Source organism: the organism of the source record quoted next, unplaced genomic scaffold, assembly GCF_019419815.1.
Source record: "Pyrus x bretschneideri cultivar Hongxiangsu unplaced genomic scaffold, Pyrus_bretschneideri_v1 Contig4, whole genome shotgun sequence".
NCBI lineage: Eukaryota > Viridiplantae > Streptophyta > Magnoliopsida > Rosales > Rosaceae > Pyrus > Pyrus x bretschneideri.
Window position 1 is genome coordinate 1,591,557 of NW_025999723.1, and position 24,580 is coordinate 1,616,136.

The following is a 24,580-nucleotide window of genomic DNA, read 5'->3' on the forward strand; positions in this document are numbered from 1 at the left end:
TCCCTCTCTCGTTCTTATTTTCTAAAAAATTGTGTTCATACACATAAAGTATATAGGCAAATGCTAGTAGTAATAAGAAGAAAATAACTTGTTCTCCAAGTAAAATAAAGTTTAATAGGAATGATATTCTAGATTTCTAAAGATTCTTAACTTATAATTTACACAATTACACATTATTAAATATTAATTATAACAATAATTGTATGTTTTTAATTAATATTATTTTTGTTTCATGTGCACGGAATATACAATCAGTTACATCGCAAATTTTGTATATATGAGGCTCATCGTGTGTGAAAGCACTAAAATTGAAGAGAAAATGTCAAACCATTTCGTATTCGTGTTCTTTAAATGAAAGATTAAAACTTTATTATGAAGCTAAATTTTTGAAGCATTGTGCAGCAGTACACATTATCCTGCTGGGACCCAAGAAAGGCACAATAATTTAATACAATGCCATGGTGGGAGCTGGGAACATGGGCTGTGATCCCAAATGCCCAGACTTGACTGTGACCCTCGTTTCTTTTGTACCTTCTAATTGTTTTTTCTTTTTTATTTATTTGATTTGAGATATGTTATGCAAGAGAGAGAGAGAGAGAGAGGAGAGAGAGATTGCTTGGAGAATGGAGATAATCAAATGAATCCAGCATTACCAACCCCAGATTCCAAGGGCAGATCAAGGAAAATTTAAATAAAAATTTAAGGTGATTATTTCTCTAACCAATAATTAATTAGTAAATATGATGCTGCTCTTTCAAGTGCAATGGATTTGCAGTGTAGTGTTTCATGAACAAGTTTCCTGCTTTACAGGTCTCAGAGGCAAAGCAAGGAACTTGAGAGGAAGCCCACCTCCCTCCCTCTCTCTCTCTCTCTGTGGACCCATGACCTTCTTGCCTTGCTTGCTCTCATCATTTGCAAGAGATGCTCCTGCTCAGTTGCAGCTCACTTGGACCGTTCACTGGTGAAACTCATGTATTTCTACTTCTTTTTTACTTTGCAATGCATATCTTATTGGTTTGCTAACGGAGTATATGATGAAAAATCGAGCGCAATGGGATTTTAGGATTCATATAACAAGCCGATCCCACTTAGTGGCAGCGGCATTATAGAATTCATACAACTGAGCGAATCCTACTTAGTGGGATAATACTTGGTGGTGGTTGTTATATCTTATTGGTTTGCTATTGCTGTGAATAAGAAACTGAAGAATTGGTTTTTTTTTTTTTTTTTGGGGGCAAAATAACTGTTACTGAAGTCAATTGGATTTCTTGGTGCATGTTGAAAATTTAATCATGGGTTTTTACTTTTCAGTGCAACTAATGGGGTTTTCTAATCCTAATTGGGTTTTTAGTGAGATAGAGAAATGATTTTCACGCGCTATTTTCTTTCTCTGCACATTCATGTTTAATTTAATGCGGGTTTGCAGTAAAAGTGTGTATAAATCATTTCTCGGAGATTTGAGTTAATGAGCTTGTTTATTATTGCACTGATATTTTGAGTCCACCCAAACAGTGCAAGAACATCTTTTGAGCTTGTTTTAGTAGATAAAATTAGAAAAAAAGGAAGAAGCACAAACTTTCTGATTACTGAAAAGTGCTTTTGATTTTGTAGTCTTTTGGGGTCCCTTTTGTCTATATGCTTTTACAAATTATTTTATGCAGTGTAGTTTTAATCCAGTTAAGCCACTCTGGAAATATACAATATTTATAGGGAGAAGTGTTTGGTTGAGATATGTTTATTGTTTTGTTGGAGTCCACTGTCTGATCAGTAATGGTGACAAACAACCCAGGAATCTGGTGCTTTTGCTTCCAATGGCAGCAATTACTCATGACTACTGACCTGTGCTGAAGAGCAAAAGGAGGATAAAAGCATATGCAAATATGCTTTGCTAGGTCAGTCTTTCACTGAAATCCAGGGGATTCTTTAAATTCTGTTTCGTTTTTCATTTCCGTTTTGAATACATCTCGATTTAACTGATTTTGCAGTACCAGGCACAAGTAACGCGTTTGTTGTCACATAACTTGTGTGGTAGAAGGTGAATGCTGTTTGGTGTGGTTGATGCTTCAGGATCTCCATTGAAGCATTGCTATTTCCGAGCTACACTTTTACTCCGCTATAAGCTTCGCTCTGTGGTTTTGAGCTGCAAGCAATCATAAGTTCCTTCTTTCTGTAAGTTCAACTACAATTCATGAAACTCATTGATGAAACGGTTTCTTTCTGTTTTCTAGTACTGCACTAAGTGAGATGTTTATATCTTAATAGAAATTATAGTCGATTATCTTTCCTCTTTTCTCGAAATGGATTTTTGTGTATGCTTAGATTTTCAGTTTCCTGATCGAATTCTAATCTTTTGTTTTCCGGTTTTATGTTTTCCCAGACGAAAGGAAGAAAATTTCTGAGTAATGGAAGAGAAAGTGGTCTCCAATTCAAATTTATTTGTCTTTGAAGATAAGAGTGATAGTTTGTATCCTACGTATTTTGGTGTGTCGTGTGCATTCTTTGCTCTGCGGCTCCTGTCAATGCCTGATATGCAAGATGAGAGGTTGTCTGAAGTGCGGGAGAAAATGCTTCGAGGAAGTGCGCAACTGTTGGGATTGCTTGTATGGAGAGTTCAGAAAGAAGGAAGAAGTGTGCAAGATTCCGCACTTCTCCATAAACTTGAGGATGCAGAAAAAGAGATCAGAGAGTTGAAGAGACTGAGGCATGAAGATGCAAAAGCCAACGAGAAAGTCGTGAGCATCTTTGCTGCACAGGAGCAGAGCTGGTTGAACGAACGAAAGAAACTGCGGCAGCATATTGGGATGCTAATAAATGCATTGAAGGTTCGTGAGAAAAAGCAGGATGAAGCAATTTCTGCAATGAATGATAGAATGAAGGATGTGAAGCTTTTGGTGCAATCTAAGGATAAGGCAATGGGGGAATTGGAGCAGAAGTTGAAAGAATTGGAAGAGAAGCTAACAAAGGCTGAAAGTGTGGCGGAAGAATTGAGAGAAAGTGCTAAGCGTGCAGCCCAAGAACATTCTTCTGAGCTTATGAAGCACAAAACTGCACGTTTGGAGCTTGTTTCAAGCCAACGGCAGCTTGATGCTGATATGGGTCGAGCACTTAGGCAAGTAGAAGCTACTAAGCGAGAGTTGAATGTCGTCTTAGATCAAAAGGAGGAGTCGGTTTTGATGGTTCAGAAAATATCTGCGGAGATTGTAAAGATGCATACGGATTTGGAACAGAAAGACAAGATTTTGTCAGCGATGCTTAGAAAATCCAAGTTAGACACAACAGAGAAGCACATGCTTCTAAAGGAGATGAAATTATCAAAGGCAAAGAGGAAGCAAGCTGAGCTTGAAACAGAACGATGGAAGGTAGTCTCCTCGGAGTCTAGACATGAGAGGCATTCATTGAAAAGTATGTTGGTGAAAGCGAATTCTAGGTTTGAAATTGCTTTAAATGAAAGAGGGGTGAATTCCAGTGCAACAGGTACATCTCATTTACAAAATGGAAAGACAAGACCACAGCCAATCAATGCTCTTCTTGGCTATGAACATTCTGAATTTAGAGACGATTCTGATGGGCACTCGTTTGAGGCAAAGGACCTAGGTGAGAATGAATTATTAATTATCCTTTTGATTTAACATATATGGTTCCTCCGCTTAACCACTTTCAGTTTCTTGATTTAACCTTGTTCTATGATTGATCGCAGCTGATATAAAGCAGTTGGAAGGTTGGGTTCGCTCCGAAGCAGAGAGGTATGCAGCGCTAATTGAGCAAAGGCATCACCTAGAAATGGATGCTTTTGTTGAACAATTGAGACTTAAAGATGAGAAATTAGAAACTTATCGATGGCGTTTGATGAGCATGGAATTAGAATCTAAGCGGCTAGAATCTCATGTTGAGGGACTGAACAAAGATATATCGCGTCTCAGACACGATAATACGAAGTTGGAAGCCTTGTTATTGGAGCGGGAAGATGAACTAACTTCCCTAAAAGAGCAGTTTGCATCACAGTCACGGTTTCTAAACTGCCAGACAAACAACTTAAATATCATAAGTATGAAAATGAAGACGGAAGATCCAAAAAGAAAGACAAGTTCGGTGGAACCATGCGAAGAGGAAGGTGGTAAGAAAGAAGAGGAAACTCCATCTTCTAGCCAGTTCAATGCTGCAGCTGTGAAATCTCCTGACAAAGAGTTTGAAGGTGAGAAGGATACTTCCCACGAGGGTACAAGTCAAGCGGGAAGTGCGAGTCCAGTAGAAGTTGACGGTGCTGAAAAGTTAGCATCACCAAGCCAGGCCTCAAGTACAAATACTTCGCCGTGGAGGATGGATCTTCAAGCTCTTGGTGTTTCTTACAAGATCAAGAGGCTGAAGCAGCAGCTTATTATGCTTGAAAGGTTTTCAGGAAAGCAAGAAGCCGGTGAAAGTCATACCGAAAGCAATGATGATGGGCAAAGTGGGATTAAAGGCTTTCTCATGCTGATGTTGTTGCTGAATAAGCAAGTTGGCCGGTATCAGTCCCTCCAAGGGAAGGTTGATGACCTCTGCCAACGGATGGTAAGCTTCGATTCTTAATCTTGTTAGTGAATTGTCAGCAAGCATACGACCTTCACAACAGTTTCCTACAAAAAAAACTATACCATCTAGCTGTAGTTCTATGAAAATTTAGGATCTAACGGTGACCAAAAAGTTCGAAAACTGAAGTTAATATTGAAACTAGCACATTGTTACTAGCTTCACTATACAATAATGACACGTAAGTTGTTTTTGAATTCCTTATGATTTTCAGCATGACAATGATCTCGATCTAAATGGTAGACATGGAGATTCAAATACAGCAAGAACAAAGGACAAGATAAAGACACTAGAGCGCCATCTTGATGAAACGTTTCAGCTGCAGAGATATATGGTTGCAACAGGGCAGAAACTAATGGAAATCCAACCCAAGATTGCTTCTGGACTCGTTGGGGTTGCGGAAGAGCTAGAGACGTGTGCAAGCTTCGACATGAAGCGCTTCACCGATTTCATTAGAACTCTCTTCCAGGAAGTTCAAAGAGGTCTGGAAGTTCGGATAGCGCGAATCATTGGAGATCTTGAGGGGACCTTGGCTTGTGATGGGATGATAAATTTGAGGAGATAGTGATGAAAAAACGCAAGGAGTTCGATCAATAACGGTAGTTTCGACTGATTTATATACTCAGATTTGTATAGAGAGGTATAGGCAAATAACATATATAATTTTAATGCAGAAGGAATGCTAAGAACTTAACTTTCATGTACTATACTTTTGATTGAGCAAATCATCTCTGCATGTCAAGTTTTTGATGAATAAAGGGGTGATGAACACACAGGATTATTACCAGTGGCGGAGTCAGCTCAAGTGTCTCAATCTGAAATGCTCTCATAATCTTACAAAATTTACTCTGCCATGTGGTGAGCAACTGACCAACATTGTTTGGGTTTGGTACTGTGCCATCCTCATCATCCTCTTCATTAAACCTAAATCTCAAGCCTCTTTGACTTTCTTCCTCTCTCCCTCTCGCCCTCTCTACCTCCACTGATCTCTAGACCAAAGCCCTCCTCAAAGCTCAAAGCAATGAATTGTCTGAACTCCATAGGAGCTACCAACCTCAAATCAAACCTAATGAAAGAAATTAAAACAAAAATGTCGGGTTGAGGTTTTGAGCCTACGGAAAACCTTGAAAATCATAAGCATAACACTACATTTTTTTATGTGAAAAAAATGTCAGAATGAGCCTGGGCCCATCTTGTCCCTTCATGGCTCCACCTCTAATTATTTCCATTAAACTCTGATAACTGGCTATTTATCGTCTAAATTTACTAATTAACTTGTCTAAACATTGATCACTCTCCAAACTCCATAGCTTGTCTCCTTCAAAGTTCAATCATGGGACCTTGAAGAGCTCCCCAAATCGGTTAAGCGTCGTGATAACAAAAAAATGTTTGTGTTTCAAATTAATGGACTAGTTTTGTTGGGTTTTGATGCCTACTATTTGTCCCAACAAATTTTGGTCATTGTGTTCATTCATTCGGGCGTCGATCGAATCCAATACTTGCCGACCTTTAATTGTACTATAAAGCTAACAAGTTACAAGAAAACGGTAGTTGTCACAACACATTAAGAGCGGTTTAGATACTGCTCTTGTAGAAAACAATTTTGCTCATATACAAGTGCTTTCATCAGAAAAACGTTTAAATTTTTGTTAAGCATTCAAGTGTTTTAATGAAAAAAAGATACTTGAAATAGCTTTATAAAAAAACATTTGACAAGTGATTCTTTAAAGCACTTCTACGACCAATAAACACTTTTAAGTTTTCAGAAAGTGCTTTTGGCCATTTCATAACCAATTTCAAACAACACTGAGCTAATAACAAACGAAGAGAAAACTTGGTGATTAGAATTTGAAAAGTTGAGGTCAAAAGCTCAATGTGAGAGCTCCAGATGGAGCTTTGGGATGAACTTGTTAGGGTTTCAATCCCATGTTCTTTTTCCTGGACGGAAAAGTAAAGGCTCACAGTTCTCAGTCACTGGTAGAAATTAGAGAGGCGGCCATTAATGGGGAGGATGGGGCTTGAGGATGTCTCAGTCAGGTTGAATGGCTCAACATCTGCAAGTGTTCCCAATTTGCACTACAGTTTTGAATTGGGGTGGTTGTGTTGGGGCTCTGCTGATTAAAAACTTTGGTCATCAACCGTTCTTGTCAAGGAGAAGGTTGCTTTCTTGTCAATTAGGTGCTATTATTGCTCTCTTTCTCTCTCTCTCTGTTGAATTGTATTCCTCATCAAAAACATTTTTAAACACCACGGGTGGCTAGTGATCAGAGACGATTTCAAGTTCGTATTTTGTACGGCACTTTTTAAACTTGATTTTTGATGTTGGTGGACATACGATGATGGCGAAGAAAGCCTGAAATGTTTATGTGAGTCTTCCTGATTTCCATAATGATGAATTACCATAATAAAGCCACTAACTTATACTCTTTTTTAATAAATATTTTTCATGATGCATATTATTATTCTGTTCCAAAATAGTAAGCACATGTTCTTGTTGTTGCTTTGTCGTTTAGGGAGCCAATGATTTGAGTAGCTAGGTATAGAAACCTCCACCTGAAGTAAAATTTGATCATAAAACTAGTGTCCAAATGTAGTTTACAATTGAGGCAAATTTAGCTCTCAGATGAGCTACGACACGAGTAAAAGCTATCAATGTGATTTTCGGGGGTACAATTTTTTTTTTTGGTTCGAGCGATATTCTAATTTAATCTAATTATAAGAAGGAGAATTTGAACATAACTGCATAATGTGAGCACATTGTTATACCATCTTAATTCTGTTAATGTCTGTAAAATAAAATAAACAATTTAATAAATTGAAGCACTAGAAGCATCCTTGCCTCCTTGGACAATTGGAAAACTAAAAATGAAATTAAAGACCTAATGGGCAGGTAGTGGATACAACTATGTATCTAAAAATCTAAAGTCCAACACTTTCATACCAAGAAAAGAGAGATCATGTGTAATTGTCACTCTATCATGGCTGGTACTGACTTGGCATTTTGGAGTTGAAAGGTAATTTGCCAAGTTATATTACACGTTTGTCGACAAATGTTAATAATCTTCGAACGAGTATGTCAATTTATGTTAATAACTTTTGAGTGCGTATGGCGACAGATGTAAACTTATATCGAGTGAGTCTGTCTAAAGATGCTCATAGCAATTAACAAACCATACAAAGAGATGAGGCTAGCATCTACCCTGCCTAGTGTCGATAGAGGTAATTCGTCGAACAGTTAGAGTGCAACTTTCAAAGGCATTTCATGTTTTCTAAGGGCAACACAAGTTCTTCCATGAAGAATTTATGAGTTTGGCGGTCAGCTGACCCATCTTATCCCAAGGTGGATCCGCCTCTGTCGCCAACACTGCTAATTTGTTTAGTTTTTGTATACTGAATGTATCAAAGATGAATCGAAAGACAAAAACAAGAGAACGAGTGGAGAAAAAGAACACAAGAGTTCGTAAATCATTGTGCCAAGTGTTGAGAGAGGAATGGGACTTTATTTGGGGCCCTAAGCCTTCTTAAAAAAAACTTGTTACTTGAACTTGAGAGCCAGCTAGCAAGAAGTTATTTATTTTCCTCAACCAATAATAATGCAGAAACAAGTGACCAAATAAATTGGCAATGTTTCTGTTGCGTGTTTTACCCTAACTTTCTACACTGCCATTGTATAATACGTCGGTTGGAGTGTATAAATGAGGAGCAGATATATGCAGTCGTTATAGCAAAAGCCTCGTGCACGACTGATCATATGTCGTATATCTCTCTCGTAGTCTCATAACATTATCTCGCTTATCATGTAATTACACTGACATACGTAATAATTTTTTGCTAATAAACAATAATTTTCAGTGTTTCTTTTCTTCTTTTTATTTCTTTTTCGTTTCTCCGCCCCAACATTTTAGAAAATAAAGTTTCATGGCATGCACATGTGCCACCTTTGTGCAACTTTTGACTGGTTAAAGCTTGTAAGAATGCCGATAAAGAGCTCTCTATCTTCCAAATATTTCAAATTTCATGTCACAAAACTGACTAAAAGGAGAAGAGAATAATAATTCCCACTCAAATTTGTTCAATTTAAATTTTAGCACCATTTTTTCATTTTGTTTTGTGTGTGACAAAAAAAGTGGAAGAAGATGATTCCAAGGAAAAGTTGTTAAAAAATATGTGCCGCAGTTAGCCGGCTCTTTTAATCTATGTTGTAGAAAAAAAATTCAGTATACTCAAAACACGTAACAAACATTACATGTCATTATATAATTTGAATAACATATAAAAAACTTTCCTCCAATTATATGACGACATGTGGTGTTTCGCCTAGTATTCGGGATGCACTTAAAAATTTCTTATATGGTGTGCACTTGTGTGCTAAAACTTTGATCTTTACAAATTCTACCATTTGCCATCATAACCATCCCATCGTTTTACTTACTCCGCATCCGAGTTTATACACTGATGTGTTTACTTAGAACCAAAAAAATACGAGTCTTTAATTAATTTTGAATTTGATACACACGAGTTTCGAACATAAGATTTAAGAAAAATACCACTCAAATTTAATGTCTTTTATCATTTTTCTCACCTGGGTCCATACACCGACATGTTTTTTGAGTACATTGATATTTTTACATTAAGACGAGAAAGAGTTCGGCAAAGTCACATAATAAGCAGTCTAATTTGGTATCGAATTTATTATGCAAACTTAAGATCTCTTATTTTTAAATAAAGATGGATAAGACCAGATTATAGTACTGACCATACCGACGTGTTTACTTAGGAATACGCGTGTTTAGAAAAATCAATGGTTAAAGTAATAGTTTACACGTTAACTAAGACTTTTTCCACGACCCAATTGACGGACTACAATTGAATTGATGGTCGTTATCCACGTCAGTCTAAAACACCAAGAGTTTCCAGGGTGGGACCCCAAACCTCATTGACTAAAGGGCATTTAGGTCTAACAGCACGTAAGAAAAACTATAGGAAACTGGCATTTTCTCGTGAAGAAGAAGCGCCAGGAGCGTTTGCTCTCTGCCCCTCACAACAATTCACCTTCCTCCACCGCCTCCCAACCCCCTCTCCCTCTCCCTCTCCTCTCTCTTTCTCTCTCTAAAAACCCCTCAAATACTCTCTCTCTCTCTCTCTCTCTCTCTATAAAAACTCACACTTCCCGTCTCACCAACCGACTAGAAACGAAGCTTACTCTGTTTTTTTCGAGAATCCTCTACTTTCACTGTTTTTTCGAAAGAGTTTTTAGAAATTGTTCTAGAGAGAATCGATAAAAAGAATCAATGGCGTCGGAACCAAGTAGAACACCGAAGCTGTCTTTGTTCTCGCTTCCTTCCCAGCCGCCGGAGCCGCAGGGGATGTTAACACCGCCGCTCCAAACCACCGCCTCGGTTCCATTCAAGTGGGAGGAAGCTCCAGGAAAGCCGAGGGACTGCGGCGGCAGCGCAGAATCCAAACCCAAGTGCGCGAGATCCTTGGAGTTGCCTCCGAGGTTGCAGAGCGAGGCGGCCAAAATTACCAACACGACCTCCCCGACCACCGTGTTGGACGGGCCTGACGACGAGCGGACTATGTCGTTTTCGTTCAGAGATAGGAGCCCTGGTGCTCTTGGGAGTAAGAGGTTGAGCAAGGAGAGTTGTAGGAGCGTCGGCGGCGGCGGTGGCGGTGGCGGTTTTGGGTCTATGAGGTGGGCAAGTTTCAGGAAGAACAAGGAGGTTGTTGACCACGGCGGCTTTGACTTTTTGCCTCCGGCTAGTGGCGGCGGTGAAACGAAGGTGAAGATCACAAGAGTTAGGAGGACAGCTAGCTTCTTGAATTCTTCCAACACAAGGTCACGTATGTGGGTAAGTACGAGGTAACCAAATCTCAATTATTTACTATCTCCCCTAACGCTCAATTAGCAAATTTAATTAAGTTTTTGCTTGAAAATTGTATTAAGGAGGACTAATAATCAACCAAAAACGATGTAATTTTATATAATAATATTGAAAATTTTGGCTAAACCGGACGAGTCATATTTAAGTATTGAAAATTTTAGGTCAAAATATAACATATTCACCTACTATAATAAGCATCATAGGATCGTCTAGTGATTTGAGACGAATTCTAGACCCACATGGCATGTTTTAGTTCGATTCTTATCAATGGTTAATCTTACGATAATCGTTAAAAGAATGCTAAAATGTCTATATAAGTCTTTTCAACTTTTGAAAGATTAGACTACCATGACAAAATCACCAGCTGATTTTTTTATAAATAATAAAAATAATAATAATTATCACTCTGTGGACAAAATATTTGATGCCACACTCTTTATTTTTAATTTCTTCACAAGACTTTAAAATTGCTTGTCAAATGTTGGCATTGTGCGCATTATCTTCCCATTTTCTGCTAAATTAATGCCACTAATAATTATTGGACTTCTCTTGGATACCAAATGTGATTATTTTATAATCAGTTTCTTTTTTTTTTATTTGTTTAATTGATTACAACATAATCATATTTGGTATCTTCTAATCAGTTACCTAATGTGATTATTTGTGACATAATTTCTCAACTCACAAATACTTAATTAGTATTTTGCCAAATGAATAGTTAATTAGTATTAATTTTTTTATCATTGCAGGCAAGCATTTGCGAAAGCTTTAAGCAGGTGGTCCCCGTTCCATGGAGACGCAAGCAAGAAAAACTGAGAAATATGACCTCCTAAAGTCTTCCAACCGTTGGATCAACCCCATCTGACGCTCCATTTCCAACTTGTTGAAGAATATGTGTAAATATATCAGAAAATTAAAAATAGTTTAATTAGTCTAAAATTCATGAGCTTCACTTTTATAAGGAAATCCCTTTCCACCAAATTCACGGGATCCGGACTGTTGAAATTTGATCTAATGGCTACAGTTATTATAACTTTTAAAGAGACTTTCTGTTTGAAACCGTTGGATCAAATTTTAACGGCCGAATCCTGAACTAGATGGATTTGGTGGAAATGAATCCGAAGATGATCCCTTTCCTTTTTATAAACCCTCTATAATTCCTCAGTGTACCAACAAGTTGCCCCCTTTATCTAAATTTCTGAGCATCTACTCTGATTTTTTTTTATTAGATTAATTAATTAACCTTATCTTATCGTAAATTTCTTGTTATTTTAGGAGAGAAACTTCTCTAACACCTCACGTGAGAGAGAAAATGGTATACTGCAACAAGAGATGAGTAAGTTAAAGACTGCGATATCAATTTTATGTAGGAAATTCAGTTCAAACTTAGGAATGAATGACATGATCAGACAAAAGCAACGAATTATCGTGTATGTCATGCATTTTTACATCTTAAAAGGAAATGGTAAGTCCGTCACATCTAATGGTACAAAAACAGTCATAAACTCCAATAATATATGATAGAACTATGTGTCTTGCATGTGAATGAAATGCAAATTCTAGATCACAATATCAAGCAAGGAAACGGGTAATCGATGAAAATAGTTAGATACAAAGTTCAAGGTCATATCAACCTGACGAATCAAGCCTTCGACATTTTTGAATCGAAAATATACCAATCTTGCCAATTGTTCCAAAGATGTGAACTTCATCCGCTCAACACGTCCTATCCATATAACATGTCATGATTTTCTTATCTATTCTATAATTTTGCGCATATAAGGTAGCTAGACTAAATCTTGGACCGGCAGAGCAGTCAAACACAAAGCCCTCTTCTTCTTGTAGTTGGTTTTGAAGCAAGCCTGCCTCAGCCTCTTGGCTCTCTCCGGCAACTCCATGTCCGGCATCTGCTGTAGAACCCTCTTGTGCTCCTCCAGCATCATCACATCATTCGTCAATCCCATCCCCTGCAATATTTCAATTTTCAACAGTCAATCCCTACATTACTAATTACGACTTTCCAAAAGCAAAGCTCATTGTCAATTAACCCCTTACCGTCATATTTGATGAAATTTCATTCATTGTGCCGTCAAATACTGGCACGTGACCAGCACATTATTCACTTTTGAGGATAAAGTCGTGCCACTATTTGACGATAAAGTGGATAAAATTTCATAGAATCTAACAGTGAGAGGGTTAATTGATTAATTTCAAATCATTCCGGAGTTAATTTACCAAAAAATAATTTAGGTGGTCAATTCAACTAAGATAATCCTTGAACAAACGATAGTTTACCTAAAGTATATATATATAATAAATTCATGGCACATCATGACCTTATTTAAAGTCGTTTTCATTGCAACACGTGTTTACCAATATGTAGGTTATTTCGAAGATATTTCAAGAGTTGAAGATTGCTTTCCAACCCTCTTTTAATTTTTGATCCATAAACTAAGTAGTCATCCTTCGTCCTTGGTCAGAATTTAGAACAATAGTAATGGGCCTGACAATAAACTAAGTAGTCTTGCAATTGCATCCTAAGTAGTCTCCGTGTAAGAAAAGAACTAAGAAAAATTCTCAGTAGTATATCTCTGGTCACGTGATAAGAAAGATATACTAACGTGAAAGTATACTCCCATGACACCGAAATCTTTCTCGTTTCGAGGGGAACCAATGGCATCGGACAAAATAAGCACTAAAGATCATATGACAAGTTGACAACACATGAACATGAAAATTACGTACCTTAACATTTTCAATGAGAGCATTCAAGCTCTTGATCTTTCTGTGCGGCCATCTCATGATGTTCAGTTCCCTGCACCTCCTCTTCAAAACCGTCAATCCCACCTTCAACTCCTTGGCCGCCTGAGTTATCGGCACGTCGAAATACTTCTGAATCTCGTCCAGTTCCAATGGAGTGCCACACCTCTTCTTGCAACAACTCTCATTTTTTGTCCTGCTTTCATCTTCATCTTTGCCCCAAATCTTCATCCCCCACTCGATCGTCCTCAAAACATCGTCCGAATCACCCGAAACACTGTTCGAACAGTCAACGGATTCCGCCATTGTTGTCAGGGGCTTTTCATCAACCACCTCGTAACCAAAAGGTGATCGAAAAGCAGCGTCGTTCAAAATGTAGTCCCAGATGCCCGAATCCTCAAAATCTTGAGAACCCATTTGTGGAAGCTGGTTGGACTTGCATCCCAATGGCAATGGCGGTGAATCGAAACCATTGAAATTTTCAAGGTGCAGACTTTCTAATGCAGCAGCACTGCAAAAGTAAAGTAACCCATGTACTAAAATTCATGTAAAAATCATAAAACATATACATACACAAACACATATATATACAGCCTTCTTCAGTTCTTGAGATGTTTGAACAAATAAATGGAAGATTAACAGGGGGAAAAAAAGCAAGAAGTACAAATTTTTCGATCATCTTACTGTATGGAGGAGTTAAACTCATGTGGGTCGGTCTCAATTTTTGGAAACAGAAGTTGGGAGGAAATGGAATCTGCCATTGGAAAGTTTTGGAAAGCTTGGAGAACTATCAGAGAGGGTGGAGGAATTAAGCAGTATAAATTTGACTGGGTCGGGAAGGAGATTGATGGGATGAGAGAGTTCGTGCCGACGCTCTCAAAGGGGTTACGGTTCCTGTTTGGCACTTACTACATCGGACATTTAATTTGTGAACAATTACCAATCACAAAAGGAGGCTGGACCATGCCTTAATTATGATTTTAATGTTTAAGAATAATTGACTTGAATATGGCTTTAAAATTAATTTATCACCCACAAATTTACGGAAATTTTTTTGCTCACCACCTTCAAGTGATGATGATGTTTATCAGTCACCATCCTATTTATTACTGTTAGATGAGTTTAAATTTCGAAATATGTGAAGTAGATGGAAACAAATTTAATAATTTGTTTAATAATAGTCAATGAGATACAAGATGAGAAAAGTATACATGGGAAATTCGTTTATTATTTGTCAAAAATCGAGTATTATTTATTCAAAAAATCTATTTTATAGTATTTTTTGAATAATAGATAAAAGAGGTGTGCGGTAAAGAAAATTACTTTTGCAAGATATGTATGTATACGTATAATGCATATATTAATGTGTGTGTGTGTATATATATATATTAATTATGTCGTTTAGAATTACGGTCTAGTAATATTCATCTTTACTTGTAAGTGGGAGATCTTAAGTTCGAATTCAAAAAATAACGATAGCATCAGTGAGGATTGATGCTACACCAAGATGCATAGGCTTTTATGTTTTTCGCCGTCATGATAAAACGTCATCTGCTTTTTAATCTTTTTTTATGAATATTAGGGAGGATTTTTTTTCCTAGTTAAGAATAATGGTGAAAATAACGAATGATAGGATAACAATTTTACAATGCATGCACAAATAAATGTATGAACATGGCGCAAAAAAACAGAAAACTTGACTAGAGGTTAGGATAGGATAGGAGGTTACTGAACGATTAACGATGTAGTGGACATAAATTCACATTAAAATTTGCTTAATTACGATTCTACGGTAACAGTGTAAGAATAATCATTTTACGCATTACTCTACTAAATATTCTCATCTCTTAATTAATTACGGTAGTTTGTGATTAAGAGGAATAAAAATCCTCTCTTTTAAAGTGAAGACTCTCTACCACATTATATTTTGGCATACGTTTTATAATTTTAGCACGAAAATTTACGAAAACGACGTTAAATAACATTTCTCTAAGAGGAAAGCAACAACTAGGACAATGAGCGACGTGTGTTACATAAAGACCTCACACAAAATAAGTGCAAAAGATTAGAATTCAGAGAAGAGAGAGACCTTAAAAATCCCAATTTATTGGAGGTTTTTTTCCACTTCTAATTTTTCATTTAACCAGTGCACTACACCCCCCCCCCCTCTTGTCTATGAAAAGTTTAGTTTCTTCCACACATTTTTAGTCACCAATGAGCGGTTGAGATTCAACTAAATAAGCTATAGTTAAATCTCAACCTTTACTTTTTCCAAGTTAATGCACAGGCAAGCCTTGCTCCTCAATCAAACATTGCCTCAAATGATTGTGATACTCACCATGCTATTCATTACCGTTAAATAAGTTTAAATTTTGAGATACGTGTAACAAGTATACACAATCTCAAAATTTAAACTCATTAAACGACGATAAATAAAATGGTGAGCGGTAGGAAGGGTGGAGAGAAAAAACCACACATAAACATAAAGTGGCTCCCTACCATTATGCAGTTGCACCTTTCTACGTTTTTATCGGTTAAACCGTTTCACACTTACATTTTACAAGAAGACGAGCAATCATATAACTCAATCAAAACCTCCATATACCTACGATTATTGTTCTTCAGCAGTAAAATCAGGCTCCGCCGGTTTCTGAAGTAGCATGGCCGGTAGTCTCTCTGGCACCCTTGCCTTCCGTGTACCACTGCGCCGTAAAGTACGCAGTATATTAGCAGCAAAACGGGAGGCATAAATGGTGGCGCCTAGACTTGGGGAGCTGGCCTCGGCCTTGGCCAATGCATCTTGCAGCCTATTCTCCTCTTCCTGCAGAGACTCTTCTAGCTTCTTCTTCATATGGCGGCGCCACGCTGCTTGTATAAAAGTGGCTGCCCAAGTCCTCCACTGTTGTGAGTAGAACCTGAATGTGTGCCGGAGCTGCTTGCTGTGGAGTCGCCTGAACTGAGAGGCTACAAACTTCAAGTCATCCGCTTTTAAAGCAAAGGCTTCAACTTCACTAAGGGCTTGGACAGTTCTGGTCGAGATGGGAAGATTAGCTGATGGGTGGGGATCAAGAGCCCATGTCAAAAGTTCTTCGCCACAAAAGTCACCGGCCTTGAGATACTCTGAGTTGAAGAAACCGGTTCTTCCACCATTTGTGGTCATAGTCAATAGCCTGCCCCGCATAATAAAGAGCATTTCGTCGACTGGGTCTCCCTCCCGAACGATATAGCTCGCCTCTGTATATAGTACCGGCTTGAGACAGTCACACATTGCATCGAGCAGTTGGTCATCCATTTTCTCGAACATTGGCACCTTTAATGCAGTCAAGGAAAAAGTAAGAATCAATATCTAGCGGTTTGAAAGGCACACTAAGATGACAATAACTTAATGGTGGAGAAACTCACTCTCATAAGCAGAGCCAAACAGAGATGGCGCTTTATGTCCCTTCTAAGATCCTTCGGAAGATTACATATCAAATTCTGTTCATCAACGCCTCTGGTTTCTTGCCATTTATATTGTTCGTACCGCCTGATGCGCTCTCTCAAATTATCGGGTAGCAAGCGGTGGGACATCCATTGTTCTGCATCTCTCCTTTTCACTCTCATTTCCTCCAATCTCGTGGTTGTAGACTGCAAATATGTCTGTTTCAACAATTTAAAGTTCATCAGGACCTCACGACAGAAATAGAAACGATACTTCAATCCTGCAAAAACTACATGCACAACACTAAGTACCAACCTGCATATTTCCGATGAGAAATGAAAATAGCACCAATCCAGCAATGGAAATGGAGATTGCAAAGCAGATTTCCCATACATATGTACTGGTTGCAAGGTTCTGACCAAGTGAACTGCAAAATGAGAATATCGAGAATCAATACCAAATAAAGATGCTGGGCCAAATATAAAATACTCGTTTTAAAAGTTAACTCTACTGAGATCACCGTCAGAAAACCCTAAGAATGCAGACTAAGACAAGTTGTATAGGCACACCTCAAATTCCGTAGGCCCCACCAAAAGCAGTAAAAGAATTTCTGAGGAAAATCTGTGCTTGACTCAACAATACCAGATTGAAGGGCATCAAGGAATATTCCAAAATCGAACTTTAATTTGTCTTCATCTTGTATTGGGCAGGAAGAATTTAAGAATGTGGTCTTGCTAGAAGTATTCAAGCTCGCGGTATCACAGTTTAAATCCTTGCCCAAGCATATGGTTGCATTGTTCCCACATGCTGCTTTCCAGCACGTGGTTTCGCGTTCTATAGAGACCAAGTACCAAAAGGCTCCCAGTACCTAAGAACAGCAAATCACTTGAAAATCAGAAGATTTAAAAAAGATGAGCAATTATATTGTAGCAATGAATATCATGATCAAACTTACATGACTGGCAAGCATGTAAAGAAAAAGATTAAATGCAGCTCCTGCCCAAGCAGTTTCAGTAAGTATACCAGATGCCCTTGTGACTTCTCTATACAATGGATATATTCGTATAAACCTTGGAAAATACTGGAACAAAACCACAAACTTCAACAAATTCTTTGTATTCAACGTTCTCGAGCCTGCCAATCTTGGAATGAAAATTAGAATAACCACCTGGACATATTTCATAGTATTATTAGTGATCCAAAGTAGAATCAAAATACTGCACAAACATTCCAATCTAAACAAGACATCGACTACAACTAACCACACTATATGCCGAATTTAAAGTAGCAGATACGACATATGACTAGCAGATACGACATATGACTTAGTAACACTTGCAACACCAAGAGTAAGCACAATATTGGGCAAAAACGATTACCCATCCTATGCAGAGAGAGTACAGATTGTGCATAAAGATACTCCTCAACCCACCATATTAGATGGGTAACCAAACAAAATATTAATGCACCTCATACAAAGTAGGAAGGGTTAGCTTACTTGTGGGAGAGGCAGGACTGCAAGAATGTCAATTACGAAGTATGATGAGAGATACCTCCTTGCAATGGCCCAAGCATCTTGAACTAAAACACCTCTTCCAAACACTCGAGAAGAAGGAGCAATAAATCCAGTACGAAACTGGAAAATTATGTGAACAATATAAAATATATCTGTGAATGAACGCAAAACACTAGCTGTTATCTCCATCTTCCTGTCCAAACCAAGGCACTTGTTCTCATCATCAATCACCGGGATGTAAAAGAACAAGGGATCAAGGGAGACAGCAAAAATACATGCCAATACAAATATCTTATTCCACTTCTGAAGGAATGGCCCTTGAGGATCAAGAATTCTACCACCAAAGCTGTTGGCGACAACACTGTCAATTGAATAAGATTTCCATGACTTTTTAATCCGCTCAGAACCAGATTCCAAGCGTCTTTGGAATTTGGCTGAGACCGAGTTAATCGTTCTTCTGAACTTCCCTGGTGGCATATCATCATCTGGAGAATATAATGGCTCAACATTTTTCTCTGCAGTCCAGTCCTGAAACCTGAAATAAGACGGTATGGATATTCCAATATAAATTACACATAAGGAGATTTCCAAGCATCTAGCATTACATACAAAAGTTATAACATATCTCTGAAACGAAAGGACAGGGACAGGATGGTGTAATTATGTGCCAAAGCTAGTAGCCTAGCAACAAACAAAGAGCTCAGATGAGGACGGAACCAGTGAAAGAAGTGAAATTAGCAACACTAATGGCACATTATATCATCCCATTGACACTGATGTAAAAATTCAGGCAAGTACTTCGTAGTAGCAGAACAACGAAACATCAAAAATCCAAACTTATTTGGTTCTGAAAGCGAGAAAAGTGTTATATAGTTGCAAACTAGTCAACATGATATCATGTATCTAATGTTATAAGTACTAATTGTCAAACTAACCTGACGAACTTCTCTTGCTGAAAATTCATGACTACAACTTGTTTTCGATAGAATCTCCACCGGAAATTCAACCTCCGAACGTTTCAACAACCGAAAGAACTCCCTCATGCACCTCCAAGTTCCCGGAATCAGTGCCTAGACAAAGATTCAAAGTGAAATGAAGAGAGTTCAACATAAAAACTTCCATAATATCACAAGATGTTTAAATTACTCGCCTACGAGTTAATAAAAAAGTGCTATTTGCCCCAATTCCAAAAGCAGAAATTGCACTAACACTAAATATCCATACAAAAAAATCTTCATTTGAGCAAATATCCCCCTAAATTTAGCGTACATTTGTTTTATACATCCATAAATTCATCGCTAACAACAAAACTTAATCAAAACATAAAAATTTGGTCAAAAATGGACCAACGGGACCTCTTCCATTCAAAATTTTGAACCAAAAGTCAAATAATTCCAACAAATTAGATATTTTGGATTTCCAATTTCACATCCTATCCAGTAAAGATCAAAACCCAAAATTCAAAAACTAAAAATCCAATCTTTGGGGGAAAAACCATGTCACTGAAACCAAAGAAAAACCGAAAAAAAACAGACCAAAAATATCAAATTGAAGAAAACCCAACAACAAAAACGGATGAAATATGTTAACTCACCAAGAAATAAAGTCCGAGAGCGCCTAAGAGAAGAGATTATCCATGGCGGAAGAACCGAAACTGAAACTTTTCCTTGTGATTATCTCCAAGACCCAGGTAGCTTTTTGTGCTCGATATTCAATCAGTGACAGAGAAAGAGAGAGATTAGAGAAGAAGAAGAAGAAGAAGGGGGTTCGGGGAAATGCGCAGTGAGTCAGCGAGTCTCCGAGTCGGCCCGCTCTCTCCTCGCCGAGATTAAATTATAGATTTTGTAACAGAGGCGTCCGGGGAGAGGGAGAGAGAGAGAGAGAGAGAGTCCAACAAAGTTTGCAATTTTGACGACTGTGATTTATTATTTTTTGGTCAATTATTTTGACGACTGTGATATGGCAAAGTAACAAAGTCTTCTGGCCTGGGTCCCACCCCCGTGAAATAAAAACAATTTGTTTTTAAATAATTTGCGCTCTCTCTCTCTCTCTCTCTCTCTCTGTGTGCAGTTATTACCCGATACGGTGCGTACGCTCGCCGACGTGAAAAAGTACATTTGTGCCCGCGTGCTTCCCGGGTCTATGGTATCTTTTTGTCTTTTTTATTTTCAGTTTTACCGCTTTTGTCTTTTTAGTTTTCATTTTTACCCCATTTTTTTAGTATTTTAAGTCCCACATGAAAAAACATTGCAAATTGGACCAACAAAAAATGAAAGAAAAGCATTACAAATATATATTGTATTTTAAATCCCACATGAAATGTATTGAGTGAGCAACGAGGAGGATTAGTCGATATTAATCATATTATAGCATTTTTTGGTTGGAACTATCGGCAATGTGTCCAAGAGAAAATCACAACTCACTAACACGTCAACAAAAACTCAAAATTCAGGTTTTCGTAAAGAAAATTGTACAGTGATTTAATCAACTTAGTTAAACTTACATGTGTACAATACAATTCTCATAATCTCACTAAATAACATTTTACATATGATAAATAAATACATATAATAAAGAGTGTATTTTTGCTCACCCTTAAAGTGAATTAGTTGTTCTTAAATTACTAAAAAAAATTGAAATTTATGTTTTAAAACCTAAATAAAACTGAATCGGTTTTACAGATAATATTTAAGTACTCAATCGAGGTCAATTCTAAATTGGCAACCAAGGAGAGCAAAAGCCCAAAGTCATCAGAATTTGATTGGTTGACTCGTGATGAGTGAAATTTCCTGGAAACTTCTTTGACAATGCGTATGAGAGCTCGATCCATCCATGGCCTTGGTTGCTTCTGTTGACTTGACGGACCTATCGACTTTCGCACTTTTTAAGGTCACCATTTCTGCTTTCTGCATTTTTTTAAATAACTGAAAACGTTTTTATGGTATTGGCAAATGGTAATGGAGATTCAATTTTTAGGTTCCAAAGCACTTGAACTGTTTTATGCAAAAGAAGCACTAGTTATGTGTTTCTTGTAAAAATAACTTTAATTCACTTGCATTTTCATAAGGATTGGTCTCAAAAACATTTATTTTCACTAAAAGTGGTTTCGATCATTTTAAAAGTATTTCCATACAATCCCTATGTTTGCCATTTTGAAATTTTAGGGAAAAAGTTTAAAGCCAATTTCTGTTTGTAACATGTTGTATAACTCAGGCTACACCACTGCGAACCTGATGAACCGTCTTTTGTTGTCAACTTGTCAAACAGAAATATTTGCTGTCAAAAGTTGTGAGATCGGAGGAAATGAGATTGAAGGAACAAGATATTGAATTGCGGATGCATTTCCACTCACTTCCTCGGAATTTTGAGGTGCGGATTTGGCAATCTATGAAGCACAAACTGAAAGAAAACATACGCATGCATTGACGTGGAGAATTTTCTTCACATTCTTCAAGTATTGACACTCAAATAAGTGGCGATACTTCAGAAAATGGACGAGCAACTGTTGGACGCCATCTGCAAACATCTCACACCGGTGCTGTACGCGAAGAACGACATCATTTTTCACGAGGGAAAGCCGCTTGCTGAGGAGGATTAGTCGATATTAATCATCTTATAGCATTTTTTTGGTTGGAACTATCGGCAATGTGTCCAAGAGAAAATCACAACTCACTAACACGTTAACAAAATCTCAAAATTTGGGTTTTCGTAAAGAAAATTGTATACTAATTTAATCAACTTAGTTAAACTTACATGTGTATAATACAATTCTCATAATCTCGCTAAATAACATTTTACATATGATAAATAAATACATATAATAAAGAATGCATTTTTGCTCACTCTTAAAGTGAATCAGTTGTTCTTAAATTACTAAAAAATTTGAAATTTATGTTTTAAAACCTAAATAAAACCGAATCGGTTTTACAGATAATATTTAAGTACTCAATCGAGGTCAATTATAAATTGGCAACCAAGGAGAGGGCGTACAAAGAGAAGCAAAAGCCCAAAGTCATTAGAATTTGATTGGTTGACTTGTGATGAGTGAAATGTCCTAGAAACTTCTTTGACAATGCGTGTAAGAGTTCGATCCATCCATGGTCTTGGTTGCTTCTGTTGACTTGACGGACCTATCGACTTTCGCACTTTTTAGGGTCGTCATTGCTGCTTCCTGCATTTTTTTTAAAATAACTAAAAACGTTTTTATGGTACTGGCAAATACTAATGGAGATTCAATTTTTGGGTTCCAAAGCACTTGAAGTGTTTTATGCAAAAGAAACATCAGTTATGTGTTTCTTATAAAAAATAACTTTAATTCAGTTGCATTTTCATAAGGATTGGTCTCAAAAACATTTATTTTCACTAAAAGTGGTTTCGGTCATTTTAAAAACATTTCCATACAATCCTTATGTTTGCCATTTTGAAATTTTAGGGAAAAAGTTTAAAGCCAATTTCTGTTTGTAACATGTTGTATAACTCAGGCTACACCACTGCGAACCTGATGAGCCGTCTTTTGTTGTCAACTTGTCAAACAGAAATATTTGCTGTCAAAAGTTGCGAGATCGGAGCAAATGAGATTGAAGGAACAAGAAATGGAATTGCGGATGTATTTCCATTCACTTCCTCGGAAGTTTGAGGTGCGGACTCGGCAATCTATGAAGCACAAACTGAAAGAAAACATACGCATGCATTGACGTGGAGAATTTTCTTCACATTCTTCGAGTATTGACACTCAGATAAGTGCCGATACTTCAAAACATGGACGAGCAACTGTTGGGCGCCATTTGCAAACATCTCACACCGGTGCTGGACGCGAAGAACGACATCATTTTTCACGAGGGAAAGCCGCTTGCTGAGGTGCTCGATCTTCCGTCACGCGTGGTAAGCTATTGAGTTACACTGCCTCAGCTACTGCTAGGGTAAGCTTTCTTGGCGAAGTGACTTCTGCGGAGAAGAGGTTTTCGATCGGGTGCTGATCAACTGTGCCGCCTTATTCAACTTCACCTTGCCAACTGAAACTGTCAATGCGCAAACAGAAGTTGAAGTGTGTGTTCAAAGGGTGCAGCAGTTGAAGACGGTAGTCTCTAAATCCTGGTGGCTTTAAACCAGAAGATAGTCATGCTATAAAGATTTAGTATCTACTAACCCTCTCTGGTAAAAGAGTAATGTTAAGGAGATCAAATTTCTAAACCAAAATTGCAAATCAAATAAGGTGTTATCAATACGACACTTAAGTAATAATTCAAACATTAACATTTACATCATTTGGTTTACAAAATTTGGTTTTAAAATTTAGTCTCTCTAAAATTACTCTTGACAAAAATTTCTGCATTACTAACACAATATTAATAGAATATGGATGTAATATTGAGGGTATTTTTCTTAAAATGACTAATAGAGATTGCACGTTGAGAACATGATTAATTTTGGTTGTTAATTTATATATTATAAATTTTACGAATTAATATTTAACACGTTATTTTCAAGTTGGGATTCACCAAAATAATATTTAACCGAGATTATTAATTAATCGGATATTAAATGATTAAGGTTCTAATTTGTTTTAGGATAGATGCTAATCACTGTTCTATGTGCTTCCATCTTGATGATTTTAGATCAGACGTTCAATGGTGACATCACCATCGCTTAAGGGTTTAAGGGTAGGGATTAAAGCACTAGAATTGTAACCCACTAAAAGCAGAGAAAGGGTAACACGTGGGGTACTAGTACTAGGACTCTCAAAACCCCTCGTGGATGCGGCTGCACCATATTACTCCTCAAGTGGATGCATGAAAGGCGACACGTTGGCACCTCTATTCACTGACAAGCAACCAGAACAAGACTTGGCAGCTGAAGAATCAGCAGCCCCTCTTGTTGAGAGCCAATAACGACTGAATATGTATTCGAGTTATGATTTTTTAAACATAATTTAAATACGTGTCACGTCGTGATTTCAATAGGAAAGGCTGCTGATTCTTCTGAAGTTAAATCCAACAAAAAGCCTCTCTCTCTCTCTCTCCTCTGGCTACTTCGTGTACTGTCCCGCTATATTTATCCACCATCTGAATCTCACTCACTCAGTCTCTCTCATTTTCTCTAAAAACCCTCATGGATGTGGCTGCACCATATTACTCCTTAAGTGGATGCATGAAAGGCGACACGTTGGCACCTCTATTCACTGACAAGCAATCAGAACAAGACTTGGTATCTGAAGAATCAGTAGCCCCTCTTGCTGAGAGCCAATAACGACTGAACATGTATTTAAGTTGTAATTTTTTAATCATAATTTGAATACATATCACGTCGTGATTTCAGTAAGAGGGGCTACTGATTCTTCTAAAGTTAAATCCAACAAAAGGCCTTTCTCTCTCTCCTCTGGCTACTTCGTGTACTGTCCCATTATATTTATCCACCACCTGAATCTCTCTCTCT

The 24,580-nt window shown here is 37.5% G+C and overlaps 4 protein-coding genes across 6 annotated transcripts; 2 read left to right on the top strand and 2 right to left on the bottom strand.

Annotated features, from left to right (window-relative positions):
• The first annotated feature begins 547 nt into the window (after positions 1–547).
• On the top strand, positions 548–5,275 carry LOC103948049 (CAP-Gly domain-containing linker protein 1). Of its 2 annotated transcripts, none has more exons than XM_048565440.1 (7): positions 548–704; positions 811–972; positions 1,790–1,892; positions 1,986–2,169; positions 2,378–3,594; positions 3,698–4,548; positions 4,781–5,275. In XM_048565440.1, exons 5-7 carry the CDS (start codon positions 2,403–2,405, stop codon positions 5,129–5,131), a joined length of 2,394 nt encoding a protein of 797 aa, XP_048421397.1. In that variant the 5' UTR covers positions 548–704; positions 811–972; positions 1,790–1,892; positions 1,986–2,169; positions 2,378–2,402; the 3' UTR covers positions 5,132–5,275. The 2 variants fall into 2 exon arrangements, with proteins under 2 accessions (XP_048421397.1, XP_048421398.1); XM_048565441.1 differs by having other exon boundaries at positions 811–961.
• Positions 5,276–9,543: 4,268 nt separating this feature from the next.
• LOC103958155 (uncharacterized protein At4g00950) lies at positions 9,544–11,507 on the top strand. 2 transcript variants are annotated; one of them, XM_009370396.3, is made up of 2 exons: positions 9,544–10,418; positions 11,201–11,507. In XM_009370396.3, the coding sequence occupies exons 1-2, from the start codon at positions 9,858–9,860 to the stop codon at positions 11,282–11,284; spliced, it is 645 nt and encodes a 214-aa protein (XP_009368671.2). In that variant the 5' UTR covers positions 9,544–9,857; the 3' UTR covers positions 11,285–11,507. The 2 variants fall into 2 exon arrangements, with proteins under 2 accessions (XP_009368671.2, XP_048420825.1); XM_048564868.1 differs by having other exon boundaries at positions 9,549–10,429.
• A 516-nt stretch (positions 11,508–12,023) lies between these two features.
• Positions 12,024–14,136, bottom strand: LOC103948099. Its single transcript, XM_009359096.3, has 3 exons — positions 13,896–14,136; positions 13,197–13,722; positions 12,024–12,418 (listed from the first exon to the last, which is right to left on the bottom strand). The coding sequence occupies exons 1-3, from the start codon at positions 13,970–13,972 to the stop codon at positions 12,239–12,241; spliced, it is 783 nt and encodes a 260-aa protein (XP_009357371.2). The 5' UTR covers positions 13,973–14,136; the 3' UTR covers positions 12,024–12,238.
• Positions 14,137–15,688: 1,552 nt separating this feature from the next.
• LOC103948051 (cyclic nucleotide-gated ion channel 1) lies at positions 15,689–20,050 on the bottom strand. The gene is made up of 8 exons (XM_009359045.3): positions 19,743–20,050; positions 19,084–19,218; positions 18,131–18,683; positions 17,588–17,800; positions 17,202–17,500; positions 16,948–17,059; positions 16,614–16,850; positions 15,689–16,521 (listed from the first exon to the last, which is right to left on the bottom strand). The coding sequence occupies exons 2-8, from the start codon at positions 19,110–19,112 to the stop codon at positions 15,823–15,825; spliced, it is 2,142 nt and encodes a 713-aa protein (XP_009357320.2). The 5' UTR covers positions 19,113–19,218; positions 19,743–20,050; the 3' UTR covers positions 15,689–15,822.
• Positions 20,051–24,580: the final 4,530 nt, after the last annotated feature.

Excerpts from the sequence above, each read along its gene's own strand:
- LOC103948049 (XM_048565440.1), top strand. The coding sequence starts at position 2,403 with ATGGAAGAGAAAGTGGTCTCCAATTCAAATTTATTTGTCTTTGAAGAT. Across the intron at positions 3,595-3,697 it reads GTTTGAGGCAAAGGACCTAG|CTGATATAAAGCAGTTGGAA; the intron begins GTGAGAATGAAT and ends GATTGATCGCAG. Across the intron at positions 4,549-4,780 it reads ATGACCTCTGCCAACGGATG|CATGACAATGATCTCGATCT; the intron begins GTAAGCTTCGAT and ends TATGATTTTCAG.
- LOC103958155 (XM_009370396.3), top strand. The coding sequence starts at position 9,858 with ATGGCGTCGGAACCAAGTAGAACACCGAAGCTGTCTTTGTTCTCGCTT. Across the intron at positions 10,419-11,200 it reads ACACAAGGTCACGTATGTGG|GCAAGCATTTGCGAAAGCTT; the intron begins GTAAGTACGAGG and ends TTATCATTGCAG.
- LOC103948099 (XM_009359096.3), bottom strand. The coding sequence starts at position 13,972 with ATGGCAGATTCCATTTCCTCCCAACTTCTGTTTCCAAAAATTGAGACC. Across the intron at positions 13,723-13,895 it reads GAGTTTAACTCCTCCATACA|TGCTGCTGCATTAGAAAGTC; the intron begins GTAAGATGATCG and ends TTACTTTTGCAG. Across the intron at positions 12,419-13,196 it reads CTCTCATTGAAAATGTTAAG|GGGATGGGATTGACGAATGA; the intron begins GTACGTAATTTT and ends GAAATATTGCAG.
- LOC103948051 (XM_009359045.3), bottom strand. The coding sequence starts at position 19,112 with ATGAATTTTCAGCAAGAGAAGTTCGTCAG. Across the intron at positions 17,501-17,587 it reads TTTACATGCTTGCCAGTCAT|GTACTGGGAGCCTTTTGGTA; the intron begins GTAAGTTTGATC and ends TGCTGTTCTTAG. Across the intron at positions 16,851-16,947 it reads TTCTCATCGGAAATATGCAG|ACATATTTGCAGTCTACAAC; the intron begins GTTGGTACTTAG and ends TTGTTGAAACAG.